The sequence below is a fragment of the Polyodon spathula genome, chromosome 53 (assembly GCF_017654505.1).
Source record: "Polyodon spathula isolate WHYD16114869_AA chromosome 53, ASM1765450v1, whole genome shotgun sequence".
Classification (NCBI taxonomy): Eukaryota; Metazoa; Chordata; class Actinopteri; order Acipenseriformes; family Polyodontidae; genus Polyodon; species Polyodon spathula.
In genome coordinates, this window is record NC_054586.1 from 12,850 (window position 1) to 23,937 (window position 11,088).

General features: G+C 46.6%; 3 protein-coding genes across 4 annotated transcripts in view; 1 reads left to right on the forward strand and 2 right to left on the reverse strand.

Annotated features, from left to right (window-relative positions):
- The window catches only part of LOC121307112 (aladin-like), a 4,575-nt gene extending 4,444 nt beyond the window's left edge, over window positions 1-131 (reverse strand). The window contains exon 1 of the mRNA XM_041239239.1: window positions 59-131. Within this exon, the coding sequence (XP_041095173.1) occupies window positions 59-131 (73 nt within the window). The remainder of the gene's footprint in view (window positions 1-58) is intronic.
- Window positions 115-4,121, forward strand: LOC121307107 (aladin-like). Of its 2 annotated transcripts, XM_041239228.1 has the most exons (7): window positions 115-193; window positions 398-491; window positions 1,327-1,394; window positions 1,547-1,628; window positions 2,745-2,777; window positions 3,081-3,165; window positions 3,580-4,121. In XM_041239228.1, the coding sequence occupies exons 1-7, from the start codon at window positions 130-132 to the stop codon at window positions 3,730-3,732; spliced, it is 579 nt and encodes a 192-aa protein (XP_041095162.1). In that variant the 5' UTR covers window positions 115-129; the 3' UTR covers window positions 3,733-4,121. The 2 variants fall into 2 exon arrangements, with proteins under 2 accessions (XP_041095162.1, XP_041095163.1); XM_041239229.1 differs by lacking the exon at window positions 2,745-2,777 and having other exon boundaries at window positions 3,580-4,113.
- Window positions 4,122-4,379: 258 nt separating this feature from the next.
- Window positions 4,380-7,579, reverse strand: LOC121307140 (leucine-rich repeat-containing protein 3-like). The gene has a single exon (XM_041239271.1). The coding sequence runs from the start codon at window positions 6,689-6,691 to the stop codon at window positions 5,816-5,818; it is 876 nt and encodes a 291-aa protein (XP_041095205.1). The 5' UTR covers window positions 6,692-7,579; the 3' UTR covers window positions 4,380-5,815.
- Window positions 7,580-11,088: the final 3,509 nt, after the last annotated feature.

Sequence of the window (11,088 nt, forward strand, 5' to 3'; positions counted from 1 at the left end):
CTGTCCTTCGCCAACACGCCCGGTAAGCAGACAGCTCTCTCCTCTCCTCTCTCTGCACTGTCCTTCAGCAACACGCCCGGTAAGCACACAGCTCTCTCCTCTCCTCTCTGTGCACTGTCCTTCAGCAACATGCCCGGTAAGCACACAGCTCTCTCCTCTCCTCTCTGTGCACTGTCCTTCGCCAACACGCCCGGTAAGCAGAAGGCTCTCTCTCTCTTTCCCAGAGTTTCCTCTAGGTTGTAGTATACCACTAGAGCAGATGGTAGTGCTAAGTGCACGCTGTAGGAATGTGGTTGTAATCACTTTATCCTGGATCATAAAGAATGAGGCTGTGAGTAGATGAGATTTGGTATGTTCATCTCTCGCTGAGGAAGTACTTTTCCACGCTCTGTTTCAGGGGAGCTGCTCGGACAGGCTGGGGATTCGAAGTCCTCTGCGATCGTGGCTGACCTGTCAGAAACCACCTTTGAGACCAGCAATGGAGAGACCAGGTTAAAAAGAAAATGGTTTACGGTGATATCCTCTCGATCTGATTGGGCATGTTAAGTAATCTAGACTAGGTGGTGCTAACAATCTGTTAATGCAATTTCAGCTGATAAGGAATGATTTTTTTCTTCTTCATGATGCTGTAGCTGGACCATCCATACATAATAATAATAATCCAGTACTGTTAAAAAGAGAGCACAAGGGGGCGCTGTGTACTGTGTGTGATTAACATGCATGGCCATGGCTCAGAATGTTTTCCTCTGAACCCAATTCCCTTTCCTCTGCGTGACTCGATTGCCTGGTTTCACATTTGCTGCTGCCAGCCTTTGGTTAGAAAGTGTTTGAAAGAACCTTGAAACTTCAAGTGCTTTCTTTCTAAATTGCATCTTAAAAGGAACCTCATCGTAATCTCCAGAGTGCGCGCGTGTGTCTTTCTGTTTGTGTGTGTGTGTGGTGCAGCTTCCTCTCTTCAAACGAACCCCAGGGGACTGCCACTGAATTGAATTCTTTGTGGAATGAGATTCAAACGGCCGAGACGTTTTCAAAGAGATCCTCTACAGAGGGGCAGCAGCTGCATGCTGAAACTCTAGATTTCCATTTCGCAGACAGCCCAAACCAAGCATTCTGAAGCTTAACCAGGATCCGATATAATCGCAGAGACAGAAACAGGACTCCCGTTGCAGAGCAGTTTCGCCCGTTCCAGGTATTAACCTGCTATGCAATGGGAGTCTTATTGCCACCTGCAGTAAACCTGCTGGCAGTCTCTTGGTGGTATCAAGCACTAATAGTAACCCTGATAATACTGAGAGTGACGATGACAAGGACGTCTCTTTGTTGCAGCATCGGAGGAGAGATACAGACCCTAGCTTGGGACCCCAGAGGCGAGAGGCTAGCTGTGCTGCTTAAAGGTAATCCTCATTAAACGTTTGGCCGCGCTGAATAAAGCGGTGAGCCGAACCGTACTTCTTAAAGGTAACAAACCATCCACGAAACAAAAAAAAAAGCAATAGGAAGTGCTCAGAGTATCTAGGATGGACTTTATTATTTTTTTTGTTGCTAGGAAACCCTGAGAAGTCAGACAGCAGGTCGATCATCGCGGTTTTTAAAACTCGCACCAGCCCCGTCTTCGAGCTGGTCCCCTGGTAAGTAACTTTTATTAGCAATTGATCCGAATGAAATCATTAAACGAGGACCCTCTCTGCCTACCGACAGGCACACATGCGCCGCAGAGACCAGGCTTGGGGTCAGTTCCTGCTTTTCAGTTCCACTTCCTTTGTTTCAGAGACACGGCAGTTGTCGCGATAGTTCAGCTGCTTTCATTTTGAAGCCAATTTAGTTGACTGACAAACAGCGACTTCAGTTGAAGTGATCTGCTGCCACTGCCCTCGAGAAGCTGCTTGTAACACAGTACTGCCACTGCAGTTCTGATCAGTGATTTGCAGGAATTGGGAAATGGACCCCAGCCCTGGTAGAGACCCACCTGTCCTGTTCGGTGTTTTGTTTTCATAACTCTGCTCCTGAATGACTCTTGTGCACCGACTGTGTCCTCTTGCCTGTCAGTCACTCCCAGTACGATAACTGCCTTCATTTTTGTAGCAAGCCCTCCTGCAGACGTTTCGAATTGCATTTGGACATAACCCTAGAATTTTATATGAATGTTTTTTCTTTACCTTTCTGGTACTGTGCAAATATTATAAGATTGTGTGTGCGTGTGTGTGCGTGTGCGTGCATGCTTGTGTGTGCGTGCGTTGCTTTGTTCATGTCTGCTCTACCCTTTTTATTGTTAACAGATTCAAAGCTTAAGATATTTACAAGGTCTTGAGTGACTTGTAGCCTGTGTGCGTGACCCCAGCTTCTAATCACGAGAAGTTTGTTTGGGGAAAAATAAACTAAAGCAGGTCTGTGAATAATTAACATGGGAGCTGTCACTTTTTCACAGGCGCTAGTGGAGACGCTAATTAACAGCTGTGGTGTGCTCTGCACTCTGCTGATTTCTAATTACAGAGCAGCACGTTTTTAAACGCACATTTTTAATTGGCGACATCTATTGAAATGAGAGTCCTCTCCTGAGTGCCTCTCGGAGATGAAGCAGCTGAGATATTCCCCGCCCTTCCTCCTGGATTCGCGGCTGACACTTTGAAATAAGCTTTCCGTTGTGTTAAACTGCCTGCGTTTGCGATAACGGCTCAGTGTGTTGGAGGTCACGGCAGGGTCAAGGCAACCTGCTTGTGAAAGAGTCCATTGCTTCCTCCTTCCAGGTCTTTCGCCCCCTCCCTGTCGAATCCTCTCTGGTGAGAATATTGTTTCTACAGCTGGTTATCGACTTGCCTTTCAAACTGGCTGAGCGGCTTGGAGCGGGAGTTTTTCCGCTGACTCGGATCACAGATTGAAATCCGCTCTGCAGCTCCGAGCTCCTCAGGGGTGGAGCGGAACCGAGCATGCCGTGAAGTGGCTTCTCTCTCTGGGCGGCTCGCTTGCCTCGCGCCCTCGCTGCCAGGGGCTGGATGTTGAGATCCGAGGTAGCTGGTGTTGTATGGAATTGGCTCTGCTGCCCGGGTAACTTGTGCCCATGCCGTGTGTCTCTGTGTTCACAGCGGGTTCGTCCAGGGGGAGGAGGGTGCCGACCCCCATCTCATTCACTTCCACCCGCACTTCGAGAAGGGAGCCCTGCTCACCGTGGTAAGTTTCCTAAATGTTTGAAACCCTGAGAAAACGGTGTGTACATCGCTGAAGGCAACATTCATATTTCACGCCTAACTCTCTTGGGAGGCGACAGTTTCCATTCAGAAGAATTTTAACTGCAGTATATTGGTTTTCCAGTTTTCAGAAAATAAAAAATGAATCTAATATATCGATATAACCTGCTGGGTTTTTTTTAATAGCATCAGTAACCTCTGTATTGGCTGGCCTGCGGATTTCGATTTGAGACGTAACTCTCCCTCTTCAAGCACCTAACCTAACCTCAAAGCTGTTACTGTCAGCTAAGGGAATGATGCCTAGAAAGTGGCTTTAATCCTGTGTGTGTGCGTGTGTGTAGCTGCACGCTCGCTTCTGCACACAGATGACCCTGCCTTGCCCTCCTTGTCTCCGCAGTGCTGGTGTAACGGGCGCATCTCTCACATCCCCTTCTACTTCGTGAGTGCCGGGGTGCCTCGGCACAGTCTGGGGTACAGCCCCCCCGTACCCTACCCCTCCCGGGGGTCTGAGGTCAGCGAGAGACTGCTGTTCTCCGAGCTGGGCTCCTGAGCAGACAGAGGATTAAAGATACCGTGTCTTCCTTGAGATGAGTGTTCGAACTTTTTTTTTCTTTTATGAATTTGTAATTATAAATAAAATAATAATAATTATAATAATCTGTGATTGCTAATAATAATCATAATGATCTCGGACTCCTCTTTATTACACTTGATTGAAACAGCCAATCAGGACCGTCTCTTGTGTGCTGTGATCCGTATCGTACCGCGACGTGCGCATCGTGATAGGGTCGTATCGCGATATTGGTTTGATCAGTGACATCATCAAAGCCCTAGCTGAATCTTAAACGATGTGAAATGTCTTCTACTCTCCAGCCCCCCTCCCGTCGGGTCTAACTGAAAGGCAACAGGTTTTTTTACACCAAATCTTTTCTTTTTTCGTCGCTTACAAAAATACCATCTGGTTCCTGTGTCAGGATGTGTGGCCAGGCGTTCCTTCTCATTAACGAAAGGCTGTGAAAAGCCGCCAATAAGCCTGAGTCATTGGGTATTTTTTTTATATGACAGCGTGGGGATCTCCCAAATAACCATTTGTGTCTATCTATATATATATATATATAATATATATATATATATATATATATATATATCTATTATAATATATATATAATATATCTGATTTTTTTATTTGCATTTGTGTTTCTGTGTAGGTTTTAATTGCAATTGTGTTGCTTCTCAATTGTGAAAATAAAACCAGCAGCCGCTCTGGTAACACAGAGCAAGCAGGGCCGGGGTCAGTCCCGGGTTTCAATTCCTCTTTCAAATCCATTCCCAGTTCCAGCTGGGATTAGAATTGATGTTTTTAGAGACCTACTAAACCGTTTCATTGATTCACTCGCATGACTTCAGTTGCCGTCTTCCGCTTGAAGCTCATTTTAAGACGATGCTGCCAGTAGCGGTTTTGATCAATGCTGTGTTTTGGAATTGATTTGAAAAACGGAAATTGACACCAAGCCTGCTAGCTGAGTTTAAAATGCGACAGTGTGCGTGGCTAGCTGCCTGCAGCGCTGGCGCACGTGTGAAACAGATGAGAGTAAATACTGATTGTTTGAATTGTGATGCTCCCAATAAATCTACATCTCAAAGCAGGGTGGGGAAATAAGAAAACTTTTTGGGCGGTCTCTAAAATCCACAGTTTTGGATATCGGGTCTGGATTGGACCTCAAAGGCCAGAGTCGAGTACCACCGGGCTATGGGGTTGCTAATTCAGTTCAAGGCAGTATAGAGAGGCAGGTGAACTGGGAACACTGGGGGAACTGCAGTCTGCACTGGCACGCGGCGTTCTGTTTCCGGATCCCACACACTCACCTGATCCTCCATTCAGAGAAAAACAAGCATCTCTGACTGTGACCTGTGTTACCTGCTGTGAAACGGACAGCCGCCAATGCACGCACACACACACATATGTAAAAAGCCTTGTCTGCTGAGTTTCAGAGGCCAGTGTTAACAGCTGCTTTGCTGCCTGCCCCCCGGCTCAGTTTCCCAGTATGAAGATCTCGACAGATTCTTTCTTTCGATTGGAAATAAAATGTTAATTAAATTTGCGCATCAATACATTGGCAGCTGTAGGGGCTAGAAACGAAACGGTTTGAAATTGAGACCAAACCAACACTTTTTAAAATGTTTGTTTTTATTAGCGTGGTGTAAAGAATTCAGAATTCAAGGCTGTCTGTTATTATCCCAGAGCTGAACAACCACATCCTGTAATCCAAATTATTCTTCTTCCTTTCAGAACTAGGAGCGGGCTGGTGTTTCAGTAGTCTTCCCAGCGGCAGAGCTTCATTCCACTGCATTAGGATACACAATTCAGTAAATTCCCTTTAACAAAATAATATCAAACTGCCACATGCGTTAAATTAAAAAGAAGGACGGCAACGTGTTTGCTAGTCCTGCTTAAGTCATCAAATATTGGACAGTTTTCCTAAAACAGCAATCGAGGGGGGCAAAACAAACAACACGACTTTAGATTTTCTTAGTGGACTGGTAGATGGCTGGTTTTGGAAATCCCGAATAACAAATGTAAAATAAACCAGGAACGAGGGAGTGTTAAAGAGAGCTCGGAGCCCCACCCCGGCTCACAGGCCCGTGCTGAGCGTGTCCGTCTCCGCGCTGGCTTCCTTCAGCGGGCTGGGCAGGCTCTTGAGGTACTCCAGGTGTCTCCTGGCCTCCGCCTGGTTCTGTCGCACGTAGTAGACCACGTACGCGATGACCATGGAGAACCAGCCGAGCATCGTCACCAGCATGGCCACGTCGGTCGTCTTGCGCTGGAGGCTGCAGAAGTTCACCCCTTCGTCCAGCAGCTTGACCAGGGGCTGGCCGGCGTGCTCGGGCCCCTGCGCCGAGCTCTCGCACACGATCCCGCTCACCGTCTCCGGGTCCAGGTTCACCGTCTCGATCAGCTCCTGCAGGGCGCAGCTGCAGTGCCAGGGGTTGTGGTGGAGCCGGGTCTTGGCACGCGTGGGGCCCAGGTCCTCCTTGCTGGCCAGCTGCAGCTGATTGTCGGACAGGTCCAGGATCTTGAGCTCCGGGCTCAGGTGCCGGAAGGCTCCCGGGGAGAGGCTCTCGATCTGATTGCGGGACAGGTCGAGTTCGCGCAGGCGCGGGAGGTTTTTGAATGCCCCGTCCCGCACGGTGCTGATCTGGTTCCCCTCCAGGTGCAGCGTGACCGTGTCCCGCGGGAGGGAAGCTGGGATCTCCTGCAGCCCAGCGTTGGCGCAGCTCACTGTCCCGCTGTCCCAGGCGCAGTGGCAGCCCGCCGGACACAAGAGGGAGCCCTGCCCGCACAGCGTCAGCAGCAGCAGCAGCAGCGGGAGCGCTCGCTGGCAGCTGGTCATCTCCTCAACATAGCCGCGTGGCTCGGGGGTCTTCGAGACTGACTGGCGGACCTGTTCAACATGAAAACAACAGTCAGGTTTGGGTTTTTTTTTTGTTAAGGTAACTTTTATGAGCATTTTATATCACAATTATTTTGTTTCTATACAACCAGCCACACTCTGTTACAGGGCTACTGTGGTTAATTGTTTGCCTTGGTTCTCCTTTCTCATACAGTCCTGCACACACTTCATCACTTAACAGTCTAAGCAAGAAATCTCGCAAAACCATTTTATTAATTCTGATTGAGGATTGCAATCTAACCCTAATCAATCCTCACAAGCCGGGCGAATCCTGGGATCGAGATTCAATCGCCCTGGGACAGGATTAGGGAGCGCCCCACCTCTCCACTTGGTTGCCTTGGCCACAAGCCGTTTACATCCAACAGGAGACCGGCAGGGTTTATTTTTGCTTAAGGGGCCATTTAATTACATTCGCATGGCATTCTTGTATCGGCGTCAGATAGCGTGTGGTCAATGTGTTAATTACACCAGGCACGGGCGAACCGTCGCTGGAAACCCAGATAGCACCTGCCTCTCGCCTGTGAAACGCCTCCCTGCAGATTCAGCACGTTAACCGGGGCAGTGCTGATAAAGAGCGCTTCAATATGAAGAAGGTGATGAAATATGAAATGAAAGGGTGCTGCGTGTCCTGGCAGACAGTTATATCAGCCTGCAGTGCGATTCGGAGCGTCTGCCAGGGTCGGAAATGACAGCTTCCCAATGAGAGTGCTGAGAGTGATCTTCGAGAGCGAGGGGGTGGGTGGATTATCACGGAACAGACAGAGAGCCAGGGAGTGACGCTGGAAAAATGGATTAGCAAAGTCTCAGACTGGGGCGGGTGTTGAATTGGCCTGTCACCAAATCAATGAAACACAGCACTCCTTAAATTGTGTTAAAAACGGGGATGGGAATAAGACTCCTCTTGCACAGCGGTTTCACCCAGTCCAGATTTTACTAGGAGCTTGATTAGCCACAGTGTGTAGGTAACAAGCTCAGGTGTGTCTTATTAAACTCCTAGTAAAACCAGGAATGGATCAAACTGGAATGGTTTTGCGAGACACGCAGACCTACTCCCTGTGAAAGGCAGCACATACATTATCGCGGATCTGCATAGAAATAAACACTTTTAATTTCATCTCACAGTGGCTAAAATCCCTTCCCCTTTCGGGGTGTTTTTGTTCGCCTTTGATGTTAGCTAGTTTATTTTTAAAGAGTCGAATTGCTTCTCCAGCCTGCGAAATGGGGCCGCATGCTTTGTGTTATATTCTCCACACACACAGGTAAGCAGGCTGTCTTGAATTACAATTACAAACCGCATCGAGGGGTTCTGTGACATGGCCAACCACGAGAGGGAATCGCTCTGAAACAGGCTGTCCATCTGGAGCAGTTACATAAAACAAACAAAAACAATAATTGCACGCCTTCTTTAGCAGCATGGAAAACCTATAAGTCAAAGGACTTCTAATATGAAGAGTCTTCACTGCTTTTGAAGGAGGCAAACATCGAGGCGCACAGAGCAGCTCTAATCACCAGGCTAGGAGGATAAACAAACAATATAGGAGCACAGGCACCCCCGTACCCCCCTCCCCTCCCCTGTCTCCCCCAGGTTTGAAAGCACCCTGCTGTGTATGCACATTTAAAACCAAGCCCTGCGCATTGTTTCAGTTATTGAATGAAATGACATCTGGGCTGCACCTCTGGGGGGGGGGGGGGGGGGGGGAGAGAGAGAGAGAGTGAGTGTTGAATGCTTTCCTGGAACAAATGCTTTCTAAATGGTGCTCATAATTAAGTCTTCTATCCCTGCGTTCTAATTCCAAAGAGAATCGGAACTGTGAAACAGTAACTCCGCGAAATCGCCTCATCAGTCTTCTCATTATGTTTGAAGTAGGACAAGTGGCGCAGGTCACCCACACAAGAGATTGAAAGATTCTTTTTGAAATAGAATGTAGAATGCTCGTCTAGATTTGTTTTAATCCTCCCCTAGATCTTTAATGAGGGATAGATATTTATAGCAACAGGAAAGGAACTCTGAAGGATAAGAATCTTAGGCCTGTGTCGTCTTGAAGGAGTCTTGCAAGGTCCCTTACAAAAATAATAAACACACAAGAAAAATCTCTTGTGTAAACAATGAGTAAACGCTGTGTTGCTGAAGCGTGTGTCTGTTTTTATTGAACGAAAGAAATGCAATAAGATGATTTGACTTTAATATGTCCGTTAAAGTTAGTGCTTCAGAAACCTTGGATTGTTTTTCTTAGCTGTTTGGTTCCAGTTTATGCCAAAGACATTTTCTCTTCTTTTAAAAAACAAATAAGTGAAACACTCAGACTCTATATTCCTGTCTTTGTACAGCACAAGCCAATGTTTGTGTTTCCCTGCTGGGCATGAGAGCACGGGTCTAAAGCAAGACAGACCTCGCGCTGCTCTTTCCCTTATACTAGTGGACCGCAGCGCAGCTAAAATCAGAGGCAAGCATTGCAAAGACCAGAGAGGTATGGAAAAGCAGATTTTAAAAACAATATGGCAAAGCATGCTTGATGCACAGTACAGCCGAGGGGAAAAGCACAGGGAGACTGTTACCATAAAGAAATGAGCTAATGAACTTGAATTGACTCATTTTATTTATTAACTGATATGTATTTATTGTACACGTGTGTGTGTGTGTAATATATATATATATAATATATATAATAGTCCATTCCTGAGGATCTAAACTCTTCTTCTGGACAATACAGCACTCTGCCTTTTAATGCATTTTAACTTGTACTGATCCACTCCCTGTTTTACTGTATTCAATCCTGCACTCAACTCAATCTCTAGTATCTAGTATTTCACCTGCACTCTTATATAACCCTGCTGTATCTCTCTGCACTGTTATCTGCACTTGATCTGCCCCGATATCAAATCGTACTGTGTTTTGTATTTGGTCTTATTAGGTCTGAAGTCACTGTGTTTTGTACCGTAAATTGCCCTGGGTAAAGGTGTCTGCTAAGATAATAATAATAATAATAATAATAATAATAATAATAATAATAATAGATGATGACTAGGTATTTGACAGACTATATTACAGTGTTGAATTGTAATAACACATCTCTTCATTGCGATGGATTATCTATTGTCTGAGTCCAGTCGGAAATCTGCCGGATTAAAGCGAGTCTCTTATTCCTGGGACAAATTATAGTGCTTTAAAAAGAGCCGCGACGGGTTATATAAGCACGCAGGGCTGAGCAGAGAGAAATGTTTCTTTGCGTTTTATTTGATTGCAGTACAGAGAAAGGGGACAGAGCCGGTTATGTCAGGAAATCGTCTCTGTGAAGCCACTGGCTAAAAGCACGATTGTCTGTAAACACACCGCGGGGAGCAACGCTGCAGTTTGAACGCCTAGATTAGCTCTCTCACCTCGGTCCATTGAAACAAAATGATGCGTGCTAGTCCCGACATCAGGTAATCTGTGTGGAGCTGTCACACCTCGCGATGTCGTGACATGTGCAATACTGTCGTGTGGGTATAGCCTTATCGTGCAGACTGGTAATCAAATACTAGGCATGTGTGTGTGCAAAATATAACATACTTCAACTCACCTGTCGAAGAGATCTCTGTGTACTGCTTGCAACAGGCGCCCACGGTGAAAGCAAATTAAAACACGATGATGATAATAATAATAATAATAAGTTGTATAGTATGCGATTAGTAAACTAAAACGTTAACAAAATGATTTCAAACCTACGTATGCATTTATCTCCAAATTAAAACACGACGATAACAGAAGCACACGGTTGAAAAGTGGGGAAGTATCCAACTTCACGATTCGCAGTTTGGAAAAGGCGTTTTTTTTGTTGTTTTGTTTTTGCAGTTGAAATCTGTTGAGCCGCGGCTCTCCCCCAAACCTGTTTATTGAATATCTCTCAACCCCTTTCAATGAAATGCATCACACCGGGCAGGTAGCCTGTGCACAGCTACGCGAATAATAACTGTATCGAGAGAGGCACATTGGGATGGGTCCACCCACACCTGGAGTCTAGGGATCTAATAAGAATAAGAATAATAATAATTATAATAATAATAATAATAATAATAATAAACAAACAACTTAGTCCGATAAATCCTTCAAAGTGCTTCTCCGTCGCGTCTTTTTCAGGTCCCACCCCAAAATAAAATACTGAATGAAACAGCAATCCGCGCGTCCACGTCTTTTCACAGAGATGGGTGTTTGCTGTGGACGCGCCCGCTGTTCGGGTTTAAAGGGACCGAGCACGCTGTTTTAATGGCTGTTTTGAGTGACTGAGTGACTGCGTCACCTGCAGCCGGGGGGGGGGGGGGGGGGGGGGGGGGGGGGGGGGGGGGGGGTGGATTACTGACGACCTGGTCTGCCCTCGCTGTCTCTCTCTCTCTCTCGCTTCTGAATTGAATATATTGTGTGTGCGTAAAGCCCCGCTTGTGACGAACACGCTTCGCACCGTTGAAGAGTGATTTGC

Excerpts from the sequence above, each read along its gene's own strand:
- LOC121307107 (XM_041239228.1), top strand. The coding sequence starts at position 130 with ATGCCCGGTAAGCACACAGCTCTCTCCTCTCCTCTCTGTGCACTGTCC. Across the intron at positions 492-1,326 it reads ACCAGCAATGGAGAGACCAG|CATCGGAGGAGAGATACAGA; the intron begins GTTAAAAAGAAA and ends TCTTTGTTGCAG. Across the intron at positions 2,778-3,080 it reads TCCCTGTCGAATCCTCTCTG|CGGGTTCGTCCAGGGGGAGG; the intron begins GTGAGAATATTG and ends CTGTGTTCACAG.
- LOC121307140 (XM_041239271.1), bottom strand. The coding sequence starts at position 6,691 with ATGCTCATAAAAGTTACCTTAACAAAAAAAAAACCCAAACCTGACTGT.